This window comes from Peromyscus leucopus, chromosome 4, assembly GCF_004664715.2.
Source record: "Peromyscus leucopus breed LL Stock chromosome 4, UCI_PerLeu_2.1, whole genome shotgun sequence".
In the NCBI taxonomy this organism is placed as follows: domain Eukaryota; kingdom Metazoa; phylum Chordata; class Mammalia; order Rodentia; family Cricetidae; genus Peromyscus; species Peromyscus leucopus.
In genome coordinates, this window is record NC_051066.1 from 108,161,345 (window position 1) to 108,181,809 (window position 20,465).

A 20,465-nucleotide genomic window follows, 5' to 3' on the forward strand; every position below is an offset into this window, starting at 1 on the left:
ACTAGACTCACAGAAGAATACACATGTTTTTCTTCTGATCCAAAATAGTCAGTGGTTTGAATGTGTTCCCCAAATTCACTTTGTCCCCAGTGGCAGAACTGCTGTGAGGTGATGGGTCATCAGAACTCTGCCCTGGTGAACGGAATAATCTGCTCACGGTGTGTAGGATTGTGGGCTATTGTAGGAACGATTTTGTACTTAGCATGCACAAGGCTGAGTTCAACTCCCAACACCGACAAAACAGAACAAACCTGTAAAACGCAGCTCTCTCTACCATGTTTTTTTGGTCTTGCTATCTGATCTCACCATACATCACAAAGGCGCTGACTCCATGCTTGTAGACCTTATAGGCTCCAGAATATGAGCTATGAGTTTTCATAAGCTTCTAGTTCTCTGCTATTTTGTTATAGCAACCCAAATGGACTAAAACATTACAGCTAAGTCTGGGCACATTCAAACCACAAAGCCCGGGGGAAGGAACTCGGCTTAGGGCTGAACTGAGCCTTCACTTTATAACCAACCTCCAGATGCAGAGTTCCCCTCCCAAGACACACCCTCCACCTTACAACAGGACCTCCAGATGCAGAGTTCCCCTCCTAAGACTTACAGACGGAATCCACAGGGACTTTCTTCTAAAACAGCTTTATTTAAATAAGGTCTAAGTCAGGTGCATTAAAAAGTTTTTTGTCTTCAATAAAAGGTTACAAAACCACTGAGGCCCTATGAACATCTGTTTATTAGTTCAGAACCCATGGTTGAACCAAGTCGTGTACCATTCCTAATAGGCAAGTTATGACAAAGAAAAAAAAAGACTCCACACAACTAAGAGGAAACCTGAAGGAATACTAGAAGGAACCCCAGAAGCCAGCAGCCTGGAGATTGAGGCTTTTCCAAAAGTTCAGTTAAACACCTCAGTGCTCAGTGTAATGGGAGCAGGAGGAGGGGAGGGAGCTGTACCCCAAGACTTGGTGAACACTTTCAATTATGTCTGAAGGAAGGGATGTCACATGGGGTCTCCTCTCTCTGATGCCCTTCCATCTGGCCGAAGCCAGACTTGACAGAAAACAACCCAAGTAAAAACTTCAAAGCAGGCAGCCTGTGGGAGTGAGTTCAGTGCGGCCTTCTGCTGTGGGACACTAAGACTCCTTTGGTCACCGGCCATATTTCTTGCTTGGAAATGTATCCCTGATCCCCAAGTTCTCCATGTTACAAAGCTTCAAATAAACTATGGGTTTTGTTTTGAGGTTTTACTGTTCCTGTCATTTTCTAAGAGCTGGTATTTCTTGAGTGTGCTTGCCGTTCGGCCAGATTCCTCGTCTACCCTCCTGACACCAAATAACCCCACAAAACATAATCCCTGCCAAGCTGTTTTTGCATGGACAACAGATTTTGGAAGATGATCATATGCCACAGATAAAATGATAAAATGTCTTTATCTGGAAGTTTCTAGAAATAGTTAGGAAAGGAGAAGGGTGCAAATGTTTCTTCTCAGAACATCGTGACTCAGACCAACATCTTGGCTTGGGCTCTATGTCCTCTTGAGGCTCTCTCCCCAGCCTTAGCTGCTGTCTGTCCAGTGTTAGCAGTGTGCCCTTCACCAGCAGCCCAGGCAGGCTGGTGTGTGTGCTTTGGGCCCCTTTCCAATGAACACCCGCACCTGCTACGAGCCGTCACCTTCCCACCAGTGTGGTCGCCGAGAACGTGAGCCTGGGCTTGACTTCCCCACCCCACACAGACGGAGTCGGGTGTCCTCTTCACGTGACCACCTTGTAACATAAGCCTTTTCAGGGGAAAAAGGAGTGCAGAGGAGGCCAAATCACTTTCCACAAGTTGGATTAACTCCCCCCGCCCCCATGCATCGGTCTTTTATTCCACAGGATTTCAGGTTCATTGCACACAATTACATAAACCTACACGACTCAGTCTTGGGGTTCAAGGCCTCGAAGCCAAGTAGCACCGGTGAGAAAATCCAGTCGCCACGGTAGAGGTCTGTTGAGCTGCAGCTATTTTAAAGGTTTCCAAAGTTCATGGGGTGGGGTGGCGTTTGGTGCTGGAGTCGGAAACCAGGTCCTAACACACTAATCCCTCTATCACGGGGCCATACCCAGCTGCTTTTTTCTTGTGGTACTAGAGACGGAGGTTGGCTTCTCACATGCTAAGTAAGTGCTCTACCACCCAGCCACATCCCCAGCCAAGTTCCTAAAATTCTTGATCAGCTATATGGATGTGAGAAATGATTCTAGGGGATGGGCCAAGATGGATTAGTGGATATGTACCCCAACTTTCTTTCTGAACCCTACACTTTAAAAGTCATCACCTTGGCAGCACCTTCTTGGAGAACCTGGCAACCTGCACTCTCCAACAGTCACAAATGAACAGGGTCACAAAGAACCTTTATAAACCAGAAATCCTTTTCCAGTAAGAGTCCGTGCTCTGTGGAAAGCCCCCTAACTCCCAAAGGAGAAGTATGGGGCAGTATAGGTTCTGAAGATTCAAGATAAAAATAACTGCAGGGGAAATTATCCAAATCATTTTCTCAAATATTCGCGTCTGCAAAGCTGCTCTCCATCTGTAATAAAGGACCCCCAGCTCCCTGCGGAGTTCTGTGTTTTACTGGAGTCCACCGAAGCTTCTGATTATAAGGGAAGCTGCCTCCCCTGCCCCTAATTTTGTGCTTTGCTCATGTCCCCTGGAGTGTATGACTGAGACTAAGGCGCTCTGGGTCTCCATCACACTGCCCATAGGATGGATGGTGCTACCCCGGCCGAGGAGCTGGGTTGCTAAGCGACATCCAGCACAAACGGCCGGCCACAGAGCCATCATTTGAAAGCCCACAGTGAGACCTTCTAAGGAGGGTGGAGAACAGCAACACCCTTACACAGGAATGGGTCTGTTGCAGAGGTCCACCTTCCTTAAAAGGCACTCTGGTCAGGGGCCCTCGGCCCCTCAACTGCTCCGCTTCTAGAGCTTTCTTGAGGGCAGATGGGGAAGGGCACGTTGTGGCAGTGAGGCTCAGAGATGCCTGCGTTACACGCTGCTCATCTTGCTTGGCTGCATTTCACAGACCAGCGCCGAGCTCCTAGCATCTGTCTGTCCCACCTCAAATGGCACAAGCCACACAAGCGGCCAGCTCCCTGACAGTGTCGCTAATGGAGGGTGCACAGGGCCATCCCTCCTGCCCGTTCTGCCAATGAGGCTGATGTTTAAAAATCAGCAGCATGGCTGCTCAGAGGCTAAGTGAGCACTGTCCTCTCTGTCCACACTTCATGGGACTCCCCAAAGAACTTCCTTGATCCCTATGTTGACTCAACAACAGGACGCGTCTTCATTCTCGGAGTCCATCTCCATGTATAAGGTGGAGGAGCTTGCAAGTGTGCGGAGGCCAGAAGGAATGACGTGTTAGCTTCCAACGCAAAGCCCCAACTCCGTGCGGGGACCACTCTTACTGATGTGGTGGTGTGCTGGGCTTGAAGGCCCCTGTCATTTCAGCAGGTGGCCTCTCTCCTTCCCTTCTGCCCCACCGGTGCTTAGAAACTTCTGGATGCCATTTATCTCAGAACACATCCAGCCCTGACACATGAGCAGGTCAGAGTTGTATGCACTCCGGACACTTTTGTTTCAGAAGATGTTTCTTCAAGCCAAGGAGGACCCCAAGAATTGGAGTGGCCACTGAGAGAGCAGAAACACCCAGAAGCGTCCAAACGCCAAGAACAGAGGCAGACGCCATTTTCCCCAGGTGTCCACACAACAGAGGACATTCATGGTGCTATCTCCAACGACAACCTTTCCAGTGCAAAAACTCACTTTTCCGTTTCCCTGGACTTGCCCCAAGGGCATGGCGCTGTCACTTCACCAAATCCCAAGGGTCTCACCATCACCCATCCTTCCTGGCAAATGGGGAGACTCTCTGCTACAAACCTTCAGACATTCCAAAAGGTGAGCCTGCAGAATCCTCCATTTCAAACATGGCAGATACGGGTGACTGCCGTTGGCACTCGAAGAGGCAAAAAAAAAAAAAAAAGCCTTAGCTATTCCTCTACTCTTCCTGCCCAGGAGCAGCATGTCTGCCAGCCTCATGGCACCCGTGCTGGCTGCTTGAAATTGAATTGCATGTGAAGACATCAGAGAGGCATATGGACATAATAAGTATACATATGCATACACGTGTGTGTACACACATACACCCAGGTATGTGAGCACAAACACACATTCAGGTATGTGAGCACACACACACACAAATACTCAGGTATGTGAACACACACTGCGGGTCCTCCTAGGAATGAAAGCTCTTGAGCATGAAAGAAAGGAGAGCAGGGATCCAGAGATCGGGAGCTGTCTGCAGCTTCTGCGGCCTACTCCAGGGATCCATGCTGGCTTTTGGGGGGCGCTGCAGAGGTTCGTGTGGAAACATTTCTGTGGAAGGACAGTGCCTAGCTTCCCATGGGTCTTTTCAGGTCAGCAGCCGCCCCTGGGGTGTCTGGATTTCCCTTGTTCCTTGTGGCTCAGATAGTCTCGGGGGTCTCTGCTATCTCCTCCAGCCTCTGCCGAATCATTAGCCGGAGCACAGTGTACCTGGGGACAAGAGCAGCCTGAAGTAGATGGCAGTCTACACTCCACCTCTTGTGCCTCCCCCGCCACCCAAGCAACACCAGAGCCCAATCACCCTGCCATCTGAGCTCTCATCACTGACCACTTACACCCACTTCACACTAGAATGCCTGGGAAAGAGGTCAGTTCCAAATTAGTCTCTTTTACTATGGTTACAAAGTGCGGCAAATGGTGGCTAGGAACACGAAGACACCAACAGCGACCGAGCCAGGGCCCACTGAGTGCTTACTGTGCCGGAGACACTGTGCACAGTACTCCATATGCAGGGTATCTCCTGGACCTTACTCAAGGCTGGACCACACAAAATTACCAGTGTTCCACTTTTTTAGGGGAGCCTATCAAAATGGTAACCTCAGACGGGTCTGCCTACACCAGGCCTGCTCTTGCAGAAGAGGCCGTCAACAACTACTGAACACACAGCTTCATGGCTGGTGGGTGACTTCAGTTTCCCACAATGCTCCTGAGCTATGACACCCTGGGAGTGGGCATCATGGCACAGGGCCCAGGGGGGCCTACTCCTCGTGCTTGGAGTTTGTACTATACAGCAAAAGCTATGTTCAAGTCTAGGACAAAGTGTTCAATAAGATGTCATTAGTGAGAACAGGAAATAAACATTTGGCTTTATCCTCCAACACCAGATTAACGACCTTCTATTATATCCACAAAAAGGCAGTCTATTCTGTGACTAAAATGAAATCATCGATTCCTCCCAGAAAGAAGTTTGCTGAACTCTTCAACCCAAATGAAATTTCCAGAAGGACACAACTAAAGGGAGGAAGGATGGGGAGGATTTTAGAGCGGGCGGCTCAGGCCGTCGCTGCTCCTAAGGTTCCCAGAGTATCTGCGTCTTAGCATTCTTTGTCTGCACCTCTTTGGGACAGGCCCCAGAACCTGTGTGGACCCTCAAATGACCTCCAGACTTTGTCCTCAAATAACCTCAGACTCTGAGCCTCATCTGAGGGAATGCCAACTTCCTTCTGGGAGCCTCGTCACCCTGCTGTGACAGCACCACGCCATTGTCTGATCGTGCCTCCTCCCGAGCCTGGTCTCCACATGGTGATGTTGGGTGAGAGTCGAATTAATAAAGTCTCACAAGACTCCAGTTAGTTCTTCAAATAACAAGTTCTTATAAAAAGCTCACCCCAAGTCCCTCTCTAGCTTCCTGTCTCCTGTGTGGTTATCATTACCACACCATCTGCCATAAGTCCCTCACCAAAGCCAAGCAGATGTGGGCCGTGTGTGTCCTGTAAACCTCACACCAGAACTGTGAGCTAAATACATCTCTTTTCTTTTTAAATTACCCAGCCCCGAGTGTTTGGTTACAGAAACAGACAATAGAGTAAGACCCAAGAGAAAGGGACCTCCCTTTTCTAAATCCAGATTCCAAAGAGATTTGAAGGCAACGCATGTCTTTCCCAGAGTTCTTTCATAAAAGAAAAGGATAGTAGTGATCTCATACCCAATAAGCAGCTGACAGAAAAGTGGGAAACAGAAACCCGGCGGCGGCGGCGGTGCTCATGTCCCTGTCTGAGGTCTGGTCTGTCAGTGGGCAGCCCGCGGGCACCAGTCCCCACAAGGCAGCTTGGGGGGGTGGGGGGGTGGAGGCCCGAAACCCAGGCTCACCCCAACGCTGTGCTCACCTGCGCATCAGCTTCTCCACCTCCCGGTCCTCTTCCTCCTGGAGTTTCTGAATGAAGCTTTTAAGGACCGGCATCTCAAACTTTATGTACTGGGCCACCTGGGGAGGGCGATCAAATCCTGTTGTTATGAAAAGTTTTGCCATCGCTTTCCTCAAGGCACAAAGTCTTCAGAACTCGATTTCCCCACTAAGCCAGGATTTCCGCCTTCTACCCCAGGCTGGTCAGGTCTGCTCGAAGAAGCCTGCATCTACATGATTCCATCTTGGCACTTCTCAGTTTCCATTTCATTATTGTGAGCCACAACTCGGGTGACTTCAAACAGAAAAGTACTTTCCTTTCATATACTGACTCAGAGAAAGAGCTCCAGGGCTGGGAATGTGGCTGGGGGTGGGGGTGGGGGTGGGGGGGGGGGGGGGGGGGGTGGGGTGGGGATGGGCTCTATTCCCTCCTGGGATGGGAGTGTAGCTGGGGGTGGGGGTGGGGTGAGGGTGGGGGTGAGGGTGGGGGTGGGGATGGGCTCTCTTCCCTCCTAGGGCTGGCAGGGTGGAGGTAGGCTCTAAGTTCCATCCCCAGACTGCAACAAATCAAAGCCCAAAGAAGACCTTAGTGAACTGCTTTGTTCTCCCCAGAGGGAATGAGGAGTCATCACAGCCCAGATTCAGTCTCCAGTCTCTGGGTATCCAAATAGGCACTTGCTTCAGGCAAGTGACTGGCTCCAGAGAGTTAAAGAAACAGCTTTCCCTCCCCAGCCAAACAAACAACAACAACAACAACAAAACAGCTGGGGGGTGGTGCACGCCTTTAATCCCAGCACTGGGGAGGCAGAGGCAGGTGGATCTCTGAGTTTGAGCCCAGCCTGGGCTACAGAGTGAGTTCCAGGACAGCCAGGGCTACACAGAGAAACCCTGTCTTGAAAAAACCAAAACCAAACAACCAACCAAAACCCAAAACACAACAACCAAACCCAACCAACCAACCAAAACCAACCCTGCCCTGCTCTCTTAACTGTCCTCCAGGTATTCCTCCACCGACAAGTGCTGAGCTTGCCCGGGTCGCTTTCGGGGGCAGGGGGGGGGGCACTGGAATTCTTGTAGACTTGGCACACTCTCAATCTCAGCGGGAGCTTCAAATGAGTTTCCACGCTTTGAATGAGCTTTTTCTTTCGAAAATTTCAAAAATGTGTGTGTAACGTGCACACAAGTGCACCTGTGTGAGCACAGGTGTTCAAGTAAAGGGCCGGCACGCACATGGTGTGCAGGTCAGAGGAAAACCTCATCTCTCACCTTGTCTGAGACAGTCTCTTCGTTGTTTGCCACTGTATGTGACAAGCTAGGAGGCCCAAGAGGTCAGGAGACCCCTGGGGAGTCTCCTGCCTCCACCTCCCACCTCACTGTAGAGCACCTGCTGCCACACCTAGATATGCGTGGGGCCTGGGGATTCGAACTCAGCTCCTCACACATGCGCAGCTCTTTACCCACAGAGCCATCTCCCCAGGCCCTGTCCTAGTTTCTTATGCTCCTAATCACATACCCGTGGGGAGGAGAGCCCAGGGAGCCGCTGCCCTTCAGGGAGGTCTGAATAAGATACAAACTCACACCCCAGAGCCTAGCCCAGGGCTGCAGAATCGTGAGGAAAACGGTCAAGGTTATAAGGTACTTGGATTTGGGGGTGCCTGTTACTGTATCATCTAACACCCAAGAAAAGAAATTCCCTGCCGAGTCCTTGGTGTTGGGAGCATGCTTCCAAGTTCTCAGAACCCCAGCACCCTCGGGAGGCTCAAGAAATGCAATCCTCTAACAATCCCCACAGGGCCCACCCTCCGCAGCTATCGAAAGAACCAGCTATGAAAGCAGGGCAGCCACAGGGGACGGAGGTCTGGCTAAAAGGTCATATGCCGCTGAGCTGGCTTTCTGGAGCCCATTACCAATGGCGGGACGCCTTGCTCACCCTTGATGCAGCGGAGAGGGCTTGGACCTGCCTCAACTGAATGTACCAAGCTCTGCTGACTCCCCATGGGAGGCCTTACCCTTTTGGAGGAGGGAATGGGCAGGTTTGGGGTGGGGTTTCTGGAGGGCGGGGACGGGAAGAGGGATGAGAGGGGGAATCTGTGGTTGGAAAATAAAATAAAATAAAAAATGTAAATGTAAAATAAAAAAAAAGATCATGCTGTAACCAATAAGTCTCCTCGCCCCGCCCCCACCCCCTGCTGTTGAGGGCAGACCACCAACCACAAGGGACTCACATCATAGGTGACCTCCTCCACCTGGTCCTTCTCCATCAGGAAGACTTTGGAGACCTGTTCACACGGGCCCTGGAGGATGCGAGCGATCAGGGGGTAGTCGGAGTTCTTCAGCTTCTGCTTCTCTGAAAGCAACACCATCGAGGTCGATTGAGCTCAGCCCAAGACCTTTCTCACCAGGAATGGTGGCCAGTTCAGGGCTCCAAAGGGGACAGGCAACTTAGGAGATGCGGCCACACAAGTCAGACTGTGTTGGGATGAACTACTCACCATCTGTTGTTAAAAGTAGCCTTCTCCATACACATAATACCCCCCACACACACACTAGCTCCCCCCACACCAGCCCCCCCATACACATACACACTAGCTCCCACACACACACCAGCCCCCTTACTAGCTCCCCCATACACACTTGCTCCCCCATACACACCAGCTCCCCCCCACACTAACCCCTCCCCATATAATACATACTAGTCCCCCCGCTCCCCACCCCCACCATACACTACCATGCCTCAGACCCTCTGGAAGATGCCACTCAGGAGGAACTGGGCATCTGTCTCTAGAGAAAATCCAGTTCATTTTCTAATAGGCAGTTAAGTCTGGGGATTTAGTGTTACTGCCCACACGGCATTCTCCGGGGCACTTGTCCCGCAAGCCCACCAGGCTTGGAGACAAACAGCATTTAGAATTTTAGGAAACATCAACCATGGAACAGAGGCTTTTGTTTTGAGCTTGCTATTTTGAGTTAATTGAAGGATCTGAAGTGTACTGTGCTCTTCAGACTCACCACCGCTAGTATGGACCACGTACAGAGCAAACTCCTCTGCCGAATTCTCAATCTGAATCGAGAACAAAAAACAATTCAGTGAGACATCCCAGCCTTGAGCCGTACCCTCTGCCTCCACTCTCCAAGCCAGACTCTGGGCTTCTGCAAAGTCAGGGCCTTTTATTTACAACCCGGGAGGACACGCAACAGGCAGGGAACTGTCAATCACGCCAGTTAATAGCATCGGAGCATCTTTCACCCACGATGTTCAGGAGAAGACATGTTTCAGGTTTGGGGATTTGGGCAGGAGTTTTACCAGTTTAGCTTCCTTCTACAAAAACCTGAGACCCGAGATGACGACTGAGTCACGTCATTGCTCACAAAGGTTCTGAGGTTGGTGCATTTTAGACTTAAAGCATTTGGACCGGTTTAGTTAACACACTTTTAACGTGTGTTCGCTCATCTCATACCATGGCATCCCATCACACGTGGGCACCACCCTCCTAGAAATAAGAAAGCCGGGGCACAGAAAGGGTGAGGCAACTTGCCCCACTCAGCCACCTGGCAGGTGGTGCCAGGGGACCCAAACTCAGAGCCTTGTGTCCTAGGTTGCACTGGTTCCATGAGAAAGAAAACTCGAGCCAGTCAGACAGCTAATGGGCAAGGGTGCTCGCCACGGAAGCCTGACAACCCCAGCTTGGTCCCTGGAGCCTATAAAAAGTGGAGGGGGGGGGATGGACTCCACAGAGCTGTCGCCTGACTTCCGCAGACGCATCGTGGCACACGTCCCCCAAACACACACACCACGGCACAAGCATCCACAGATAATAAATAAAAAATTAAGAACACAGGAATACAAGGGCTGAGGGTGTTTGTGGCTCAGTGTGAGGACTTGGATTTGGGTCCTAGCAACACAAAAAAACCTAACCATATAGATAAAAATAAAATCATTGGGAAAAAAAGAAAAGAAAAAGAATACTAGCTGGGCTCATACATATAGTCCCAGCCAGTCAGGAGGCTAAAGCCATAGGCTCTCTTTAGGCCAATCTGGGCAATATAGTGAGGTCTCTTCTCAAACAAACAAACAAAAAAGTAGATGTGGTGATATTTTACTTGTGCTCTAACAAAGCAAGCTTTCCTGGAGATCAGAGGGCAGAGCTAGCCACTGGTTAACCTCAGAGGCCAAGCAGTGGTGGCACACACCTTTAATCCCAGCACTTGGAAGGAGGAAGCAGGAAGATCAGGAGTTCGAGGCCACCCTGGGTTACACAAATCTAAAAGAAAAACAGAGCCAAGTGGTGGAGGCTCACATCTTTAATCCTCAGAACACGGGAAGCTCGTGCTTTTAATCCCAGTTCTAGGGAGGTGGAGACAGGAAGTGATATGACTAGATGGAGAGAGGAATATAAGGCAGGAGGAGACAGGAGCTCAGCCCCTTTTTCAGGCTGAGGAGCTGGTGAGGTAAGAGGTGGCTGTGGCTTACTCCTTTGTCTTTCAGCATTTACCCCGATATCTGCCTCCAGGTTTTTATTATTACAAGCAATTAGGATTTGCGCTACAAGTAAATAAGCAATACTTGGTGTTTTAATTGTCATCTTGACATAATCTAGAATCACTGGAAAATGAGCCTCAAAGAGGGATGTCTAGAGTCTGTAGGTCTGTGGGAACTATCCTGATGTTAATTGAGGTGGGGGATCTGCTCACTGTGGGCGGCACCATTCCCTAGGCAATGGGTCTGGGGTTGGAGAATCGTGGGAGAACTCGGCAAGCTCCCGCCCCCCCCCCCCAACCCACCCCTGCCCCGCCCCCCCCCACCCCCGCCCCACCCTGACAGCCCTGAGGCCCACAGCCCACTGAGAAACTTGCCTTAAACTTGTTGAGCAAAAGCTTCAGGACCTGGGGGGTTGTCATGGTACTGTTGATGCGGACGTTGGTGACAGAGCCATAGGCTGGTGTGAAAACCGATGTCTGTCAACAGAGGGGTCTGGCTTAGGGGAGGAGTGGGGACAAGGCCTGAGTATCAAACCAGTGAGAAAGGGGCCCAGTGACAGGACTGGAAATGTACTTGAGGAGAGCCCCAGACACTCTGGCCAGCATCAGGCATGAACGCGGACAAAGTGGCCCTTAGAGTTTCCCCAGCTCAGACTATGCTCACCTGGGAAATTGAGCTCCAAAGAGCAGGGTTAGAGGTGAAACCAGATAAGCAAAATATTCACAGAGACCCTTCCTTTGAGAGGCCACCCTCCCACCATGCACTTGGGCATGAGGTGGTCTTCGCCCAGCCTCCCACCATGCACTTGGGCATGAGGTGGTCTTCGCCCAGCCTCCCACCATGCACTTGGGCATGAGGTGGTCTTCGCCAGCCTCCCACCATGCACTTGGCTGAGTGTCTTCGCCCAGCCTCCCACCATGCACTTGGGCATGAGGTGGTCTTCGCCCAGCCTCCCACCATGCACTTGGGCATGAGGTGGTCTTCGCCCAGCCTCCCACCATGCACTTGGGCATGAGGTGGTCTTCGCCCAGCCTCCCACCATGCACTTGGGCATGAGATAGTCTCCGACCACCCTCCCACCACGCACTTGCTTCTGGTGGGATTTAAGCAGCGGAAAGAAAGGGAGGGTTAGCTGGCTTGGGGTCCCCGAGATGGCAGTACGCTGGGCTGAACTGAGACCTGTAGCCTTGCTCAAAAACGGTCATTAGCTCAGGGGGTCAGATGGCAGCAGAGAAGAGCAAATCATTACGGCCCATTTTCAGGGGGTACATTCACAGCTTGTCAGAGAATCACAGAGAGGCAGGCGGTACCAGCACCCAGCCCTTGTCTTCTCCTGCTGGTACCAGTGCTTACTTAGTCGAACACTCTCGGTCCATCCTAGCGGTTGAAAAGCTACAGGCAGTCTACTACCCAACTGAGCCCATGGGGCAGAAAAGGAGGGAAATTCAAGTCCCAGGGTAGAAATTAGAAAGGTTTGCATCCTGAGCCAATAGGATGGGGAATTGTACCTCTCTAACGAACTCAGCCAAATGGGAACTTAAAGACTGGTTAAATGCGATTAGGAATATAAAAACCTTGTTTTGTACCAAATGGCCCTCCAGCCTGCCTACCTTTTCTCTAGGATGCTACTGACTTTGCAAAGTCATGAAATGCACTTTTTTTGTACTTTCACACTCTTGTACTTTCACTACGGGGTCTCTAGTCCTCTCATTATGAAGTGAAGATCACTGTTTCTCACATTAGGAGGAAAAGCACAGCGTGCTGGGTGCTGGGGGAGGCCAGGGGTGGGAGCAGGAATTAACTACACAGATTGACCTGCCAAGGCAAGGGAAGGGTCCATGAGACGTGCTCATGGAACTCTGAAAGCTGCGTCTGCTTCATAGGCTACTGAGATCTCCCACACCTAGTGGGGACTAGTCCTCACCCGGAAGTCCTGAATCTCTCAAGAAGCCAGCAAAAGCCTCCATCACACTCACAGCCTTTAGACTAAACCAAAACTTCTTGGCTTCCTGGGTCCCGCGCCCGCCGCCCCCGCCCACGACCACAAGGCCATAAGCACTGAAGCAGCAGATGCCCAGAAAGCAGTGATGTCCCCGAGGTTTCTCCTCTACCTTGTGGTTGTAGAAATGGCCGTTGATGGAGAAACGATGGCGTCGGATGCGCCGCTGGTCACTGGAGGTCCTCACATTGCCCCGGCGACGCACCCCAACATCGCTGCGCGTGCGCATCAACTGTGGGGTGTCCTCCTGCACAGGCTTCAGGCCCCTCGAGTCTGAGGAGGAAGAGGAGACGTGAACTGTTTGCTTGAACCCGATTCCCTTTATGAAATGATTTCCTGCCGGAGGAGACACAACACGCAGTTTACTGAGGAGTTAGCAGTGCACAGGTTCCCAGCTCAGGCCTCAGGCTCTCCAGGCTCAGCTCTCTCCCCGACCCGCTTCCCTGGCCTCTCGGGCCTCGGTTTTCTGAAGGGGCAACAAGAGTCTCTGCTTGTGGAATCACAGTGAGGGTGTAAGTTAACACGTAGAACAGGGCCGAGAACAGGGCCTGACTCAGGCGAAGCATGACCTAAGGGCGTGCAGGATGCTGCGACCAAGCTGCCACGGGGCACAGCATGGAAGAACCTTGACGGCTGGGTTGAAATTAGCCAGTCATGAAAGGGTGTGTGCTGTGTGAGTCAACTCACACGAGGTGCTCAGAGCAGACAAGGTCACAGAGACAGGAAGTCAAATGGTGGCTGCTATTGGTGAGGGGCCTGGGGGAATGGGGCTTCTGACAAAAGCTGTCACTTGTCTGGAGATAGGATGAGAAGGAGCCATGCCCACTCCAAGTGGCGGCAGCAGGCCATCTGCCTGGATTTGTATGAATTTGCACATATTTGCCTGTTCCATCAGGAAGGATGCTGCAGGTTGCTTTAAGGGAGGGAAACTAAGGGGGAGGAGGTCGGAGATTCAAAGTTCTTTCAACTTAAAAAAAAAAAAAGATACTGATCCATGTGGGTTTGATATATTTACACAAAGTCACAGGTTAAAACATGGCGTTGTCACTCAAATGGCCTCTAGCTGGAGGCTCCTCTGCTCTTCACATACCCGTGGGGCTGAGTGTCTCGCTGCTTTCAGCAGGTGCATCCACTTCTGAGATCTGAACGGTGGGCATGGTGAGGGGCTTCAGGGTGGAGCTGAAGGTAGCAAACAGGACAGACTCGTTTAGCCCCTGAGAGGTCACGTCCCAATCTCACGGCCCCCTTCCTGCAATGGGAGCAAGCTTGTGCCCATGCCATGCAGGGGGCACTAGCACCCATCTGTCAGACAAGAGGCCGGCAGGCTGCCCTGAGTGAGCATCCAGGGGGCTGGCACATTCTAATGCTGGATGGAGGCGGGGAACCCGGGAGAAAGGTGGCCATCTCCACCTGCACCAGCACAAGCTCCCAATCCATCATCAGACCCAGAACAAAGCCTGTGTGTGGCCTGCACCGAGTCTCAAAGCAACGTGTGGGGTCTACAGCTCATTTTCTCAGGACTCGATTCCAGGCTGGGTTTCTTTCTTTGGAAGAATATCTCAGGAACTATCTACGCTCGGGAGCGAGCAATGCTCTCAGGGCTGCGAGCCGGAGAAGGGACCACAACAGGTCACCTGAGCTGAGAGCCAGGTTTGACTGGGGGCCCCAAAGAGAAGTGGAGGCAGCTCAGAAAAACATACCCGAAACCAACAGGGGGTTCGCTCTGAAGGGAGAGAGCCCTGTTTGACAAGAAGGACCGAGGTGAGGAGAGTGAGGCTTTCTAAGGCCTGTGTTCCTGGGAGGATGGCGTCAAGGGAAGAAAAGGAAAGCTGAAAAGCTGCAGGAATTTCTAAGGCCGTCAAGCAAGCCTCAGTCCGCAGCCCCAGAGACTGGCAGGCGCGTGGCCCGGGTGGCACCCCTCTCTCTGCGGTCCAGAGCAGAAACTGGCCTTGGCACCTCACACACAGTCCTGTAGGCAACATTTACGTTGTGCTGGCATCTGGGACATGCTTCTGAAAGCCCTTAAACTATTTACAGGCTTCAAGAACCAGCTTGTTATCATGGGGAGTGGAGAAAAAACAAGAGTGCCTACTGAAGGACCCCTGGGCAGCTGCAGCCCAGGGCATCGGGGAAAATGGGATTTTTAAACTCGTCTTATTGAAGAACAGAATGTAACAGTCTAGAGGTCAGTGCCGGGCACGGAGGGTCCGGCCCAGAAGCACAGTAAAAGTGCTGAGAACAAGCCCAAAAGCCCTGCCCAGGCTTCCCCATGCCCAGTGGGCGGGGCAACAGCCTCCCTCCTTCCGTTCTCTTGGGAAGAGCCAAGGTTGATTGGAGGGTTTGGCTGTTGTGCAGATATTTCTCAACGAAGGAGAATGATACACTTGGCTGTGGAATGTCACATTGTTCCAGGCAGCCAGCAGAGAGGGAGGGCTCAGTTCCCCCTTTCAAGCAGAAAGCACGTCACTGTGGTTTTAGCTGAGCAGCCAACCCACCCACTCCACCCAGGCTCTGGCCCGAACGCCACCCACCTCAGCAAGTTTCAAGGGGAACAAGGCTAGTCACTTGATCCTAAAACTGAAGTCCCAGAGAGAACAAAAGATCTGCCGGGTGCTGGCAACCAGCTGTTCCTCTGGCCACAGAAGGTGGGAGATCAGATGAGGTCTGCACGGGACTTGCAGTGAGGACCGAGTGGGCGGCCTCCTAGAATGCTGCCTGTGTGCCATGACCTGTTCCAGGTGTACCGGAGACCCCTGGCTGACCTCACTTGGTTGGCTCAGACGGAACATTCCTGTGCTTTCATTAGGTTCCACTAAGATACAGAGAGCTGTGATCAGCAGGTTCAAATCCTAGATGTCCCTGGAGCAGGCCCATTCCAGCCGGGAGGGTGTGTGCGGGCTGGCGCCCTGTCAGAAGCCTGCAAGCTTGGATCAGTGATCCACTAACAAGAACCTTTCTCGAAAAACCAAAAAAAAAGCCGGGCAGTGGTGGCGCAAGCCTTTAATCCCAGCACTTGGGAGGCAGAGCCAGGCGGATCTCTGTGAGTTCGAGGCCAGCCTGGTCTACAGAGTGAGATCCAGGACAGGTACCAAAACTACACAGAGAAACCTTGTCTCGAAAAACCAAAAAAAAAAAAAAAAAAAAAAAGAGGAACCTTTGAGGGAGGACCCTCTGCCCCCCACTCCTCAGTGCCTCCCCTTGCTGAGAACCACTCCTCCTCACTCTGCATGTGGAGTCAGGTCAGAGGCCTCTACCTCCCCCTTCCAAAACCATGGCAGGTAGCAGTGGGGGTTCTAGGATCTGGACCAGGAGCCCCAGACACCCTCAAATTCATCTCCCCTCACTCACCCCTGTGCGCCCAGGTTACAGCCAGAGTGCCATGAGGAAGAGGACGGAGGGGGACGGATGCGTTCATGGTCATCCTGCATCTGGAGCCGAATGGGTCTGCGCAGCCCCCAGGAGATATTCAGCAGCCCCTCCACGATGAACTCGTCTTCTTCCTATCATGAAGCCACCGGGGTGCTGAGCCCAGAGTGGACCCACGGGATGCCCGTGGTGTGCCAATCCTAGCTCTGAGGCTCGCTCTTCGGTGAAGTCTCTAGCTCCCTGACCCTGACCTCAAAGGTCAGAAGCACAAAGGTTTCTGGGAAGGAGCTGAGCTGAGGGAAGGCTCTCGGCAGCATGTTGGGAGATTCCCCAGCAACACGCTCCCCAAATCCTGTTTCTTTGCTTGAGATCCAGATGCGCAATTCATCAAACCTTTGTAGGGTCTTATCCTGATGACTTTAAGGAAGTCAGAATACAATGGCCAGGTGTGAGAGCTCATACCTCGGGTACCAGTGCTCAGGAAGCTGAGGCAGAAGGATTGCTATCAGCTCCTTGCCAGTATGAGCTACAGAATGAGCACCTAACTAAAAAAGACATGTTTGGAGGGAGGGAGGAAGAGGGAGGGAGGGAGGAGGGAGGGAGGGAGGGAGGGAGGAGGGAGGAGGGAGGGAGGGAGGAGGGAGGGAGGAAAAAAACCAAAAATGGAAGGAAGGGAGAGGGAGAGAGGGTCAGGCCCTTAAAGTAACAGAGACTGGCCTTACTAATTAGAAGCAAGAAGAAAACCCTTGAGCTGGCTGTTTTCCTGTCTTTAGCAATCCGACCTGACTCTGGGTGACGGAGACTCAAAGCCTGCCCCAAGTTTACTTACAGAACACGCTCCTGGAGCAGAACCGTTGCCTTAAAAGGTGTCAAGTGTCTGCCAGCGGCAGTGCTGATCTGATTATTTTTTTAAAGCGAAACTCCCTTGTGCTTGTCATAATCTAACACACCGCAACACTTCCCAAGAGGTGAATAAATCCTTCCGGAATTTCTAAGTTATACCAAAAGGTTGTTGACTAACAAGATGTTCAATGTAAGACCTCCCCAAACGCAGTCCTCCAATCCTATTCAGGCTGTGAGATCTCAGAGAGCAGCTACAGGGTCTTTCTGGTTTGATTACAAGATGTTCCCACAGGCTATGGACCAAACCTTTGGCTCCTTGCTGGTGGACACCTTAGGAAGGAGCGTCTAAGTGGAGGAAGTGGGTCACTGAGGGTTATATCTGCTCTCTAGTAACTTCCCATACGTCTCTACTTCCTATCTGCCATGAGGTGAAGACATTCTCCGGCCACATGCTCCCACCACCAGCATGTTCCACTTGGACCATGAAGCCAATCAACCACTGAAACTGTGAGCGCAAATTCAGCCTCTCTCTTTTTAAGTTGTCTGCCAGGCTGTGCAGTCACAGCTGCACAAAGTAATGCAAGGACAGAAGCAGGGTCAGGCTTTTTCCCTCCCTTCTGAACCCAAGCTCTCATGAGTGCCAGAACAGGGGCCACAAACATCTGTTTAGTGATCAGCCAACTTGGGCCAAAGGATCATCCTCATGGGGAGGGTGAGACTAAACAAGACGGGTGAGGAATGTAACAGTGTCAGGGCATTTGGTGTTCTTAAGGAGGAAGGCTTTATGTAGGCGGGGCTGTTTATATGGTTTCCGGCTGGCCAGGACTGGCCTTGCTCCTTTACTTTGCTTAGTAGCAGGGTGGGATTTAACCGGCAAGAGGACTCTAAGTGAAGTGCTTTACGAGACAGGGAAAGGCCACAGTACCTTGCACTCTATGCCCCAACAGCTTGCCTTAGCAACTGACATTCACCACTTGCTCTCTCTTCCTATGAACTAAATCACTAGGGGCTGATCCCTTGAAAATGTGTTCCAGTTAGCCAAGAACAACTGAGCACAAACTATTCTAACAAGCGTCCTTATAGTTTACAGAAACAGATACAGGATGAATAAAGAGAAGGAGACCCACTGACATCCCAAATCCTAGGGTCATTTGCTATAGCAGGAGGGACAACAAAGAGACTGGGCCCTACCAGGGCAGGAGCCTCCAGGCCTCCTGTGGGGCACCTTACCTCTCGGTGTCGGAGTTGCAGGTTCTGGCCTTCATAGTACAAGTTGTAGGTCTTCAGATGTAGGAGAAGTTCATTCCTTGGGGGAGAATTACGTGGCCAGCTGAAGCCATCACAGGGCAATCATTCTCTCTCTTGCTCACCCCCCAACCAGCCTCAGCAGTCCTTTGAGAATATGAATACATGGGTGTGCACGCACGCACGCACACACACACACACACACACACACACACACACACACACACACGAAGAGCTCTGCATCAACCACCCCGTCGACACCTTTCCCCATGATCAGGGTCAAGATCAACATTAGGAAGCAGCCTGGGAACATCATGGCAGCCTGTAGACAAAGACCAGCATCTCCAGCATTGGGCCCCAGCCCACAGACAAACAGCTATCAGGACTTCCCCTGCCTCTCTTTGGCCTTTCTTCTCTCTTTCTGCTGTGAGTGAGGACAGGGTGACCGCTATCGGCTTTCACAAAGCTCTGAGACTTCTAGTCCTTTTAGAGAGTTGACAGGGATGACTTGGAGGCTCAGCTTAAGGCATTGGAGAAACCAAGACTGTCAATCACAAAAGCCTGTTTTCTTCAATGGAAGGAAATGGAAGATGCCTAGTCACCTGGAATGCCAGAGTAAAAAGTGGTCAATCACCCTGGTGATCTTTGCTATTCTATTAGGAGGCAGCCTTCACCTGAATCCTCTCAATATCCTGAGCATTGTTTAGACCATTTTCCTACAGTAAATAGACCACATCCCTATGAAAGAGGCCCCATGTACTTGGCATCCTCCACCGATAAAAATCTATCTTTATGCTGATCACAGATCCTTCTCTAGGCCCTAGCCCTGAGTTCTGTTTATCAGCCAATAGAATCCATTCTTATTGTAAAGGTCAGAGGTTACAAGTTCTACTATGTTTAAATGTGTAAGGAAAGTAAGCCATGAGGTCAGTCCCTGGAGGGCTTGACCCAGTGTCTGCAGAGACGGCACCGTCCTGAGTTTCATTCTTCACCCCTCTTACGGATCGTCCCACTGCAGACCAAGAGGCTTGCAAGGGGTGGGGAGGTGTTTGTCCCCGACATTGGCCTTCATTGACAAAGCCCTGTTAGGGTTAGCAAATGCCTACCAACAGACTAGATGAATAAAGGGAGTTATGTCACAATGGAGTAACACAGCAATGGATATACACACTACACTGATGAATCTCGTGTGTCTTACATTCAGTGGAAGAAGCCAGATCTGTTGGGGAGCAGTAAATAGAGATGGGCCAGAGGAGCCTTCGGGACTCTGGCGATCTACTCTTGATACATGTACCAGCTTGGGAGGCTGCCCATCTGGTGTGTCTGCCTGCTTCCCAGGGAAGAGGTGACAGAGCTCAGCCCTTCTAAACCCAGCAGGCCAATAGGAAGATTTCGACCCCAATGGAGAGAGTGTGGGCCCCAGTGGAAGTCAAACCCACTGGAGAGCCCTTGAAACTCAGGCAAGTCAAACCTCAGTGAAGGAGTCATTCCACACAAGCTGGACTGAGTTAGAGAAAAATGTGACTCCACAAAACCCCAATCAAAGGCTCACTGTGCTATTCAAAATTCCTGCTCACTAGAAGTCCCCGGGGAAACCCTTTGGTGAAGATTCGAGAATGTTCTGGATCTCATACAACAGGCATCACTATGTGACTAAGTGTACTGTCTAAAACAATTTAATCTCAGATGAGCTAAATAATTTTTAAAGGTGGGAAGTATCCAAGAGGTAAAGTCCCTACTGGAGGCACAGCTTAGTGTGGAGGGTTTGCCTCTCACCTATGAGGCCCTGGATTCGATCTCAAGGAGACTGGAATCAATGTCTCCTCAACCTCTGTCGTTTTAGCAACAAAGCCTGTTCCAGAGACATTAACGAACAGAAAGCCATGGACCAGTCCCTTCTCCTTTTTCCTTCCTCATAGTATGAATGAACTGGGCCTTGGGGGTGCTAGGCAAGTGTAGCCAGAGCTACACCCCAGCTCCTTCTTCTTTTTAATTTTGGGGTAAGATTTTACTAAGTTACCCTGACTGGCTTTGAACTCACCACAGCCCAGGCTAGCTTTGAACGGGCAATCCTCCACCTTCCAAGCTGCTGGGATTAAAGGTGCATATCACCACACCCCACCGACCCTGCCTCTTTTTATTCAGAGGGTACCTGTGCCTCTTTTAGTCAGAGCCATGGCAGTCCATGGCACACTATGGCAGCCTGGTCTTTCCGTAGGCAACATCCCAGGAGGAGCTGTGAGCCGTGTTTGTGTCCATTTACAGGA

At 51.3% G+C, this 20,465-nt stretch overlaps 1 protein-coding gene across 3 annotated transcripts in view; it reads right to left on the reverse strand.

The window, feature by feature from the left end:
• Rassf2 (Ras association domain family member 2) overlaps positions 1–20,465 on the reverse strand; it is a 50,959-nt gene that overhangs the window by 10,834 nt on the left and 19,660 nt on the right. For 2 of the 3 annotated variants that reach the window (XR_005091409.1, XR_005091408.1), the window contains exons 3-11: positions 18,184–18,259; positions 16,093–16,244; positions 13,835–13,923; positions 12,857–13,017; positions 11,120–11,221; positions 9,275–9,326; positions 8,491–8,612; positions 6,249–6,346; positions 4,227–4,572 (exon numbers count right to left, since the gene is read on the reverse strand). Coding sequence is in view for 1 of the 3 variants with exons in the window: in XM_028878613.2 (XP_028734446.1) it covers positions 4,503–4,572; positions 6,249–6,346; positions 8,491–8,612; positions 9,275–9,326; positions 11,120–11,221; positions 12,857–13,017; positions 13,835–13,923; positions 16,093–16,244; positions 18,184–18,259 (922 nt within the window). In the remaining 2 variants the exon portion in view is untranslated. Of the gene's footprint in view, positions 1–626; positions 4,573–6,248; positions 6,347–8,490; positions 8,613–9,274; positions 9,327–11,119; positions 11,222–12,856; positions 13,018–13,834; positions 13,924–16,092; positions 16,245–18,183; positions 18,260–20,465 lie in introns of those variants that run through there. The other variant, XM_028878613.2, reaches the window with a different exon arrangement.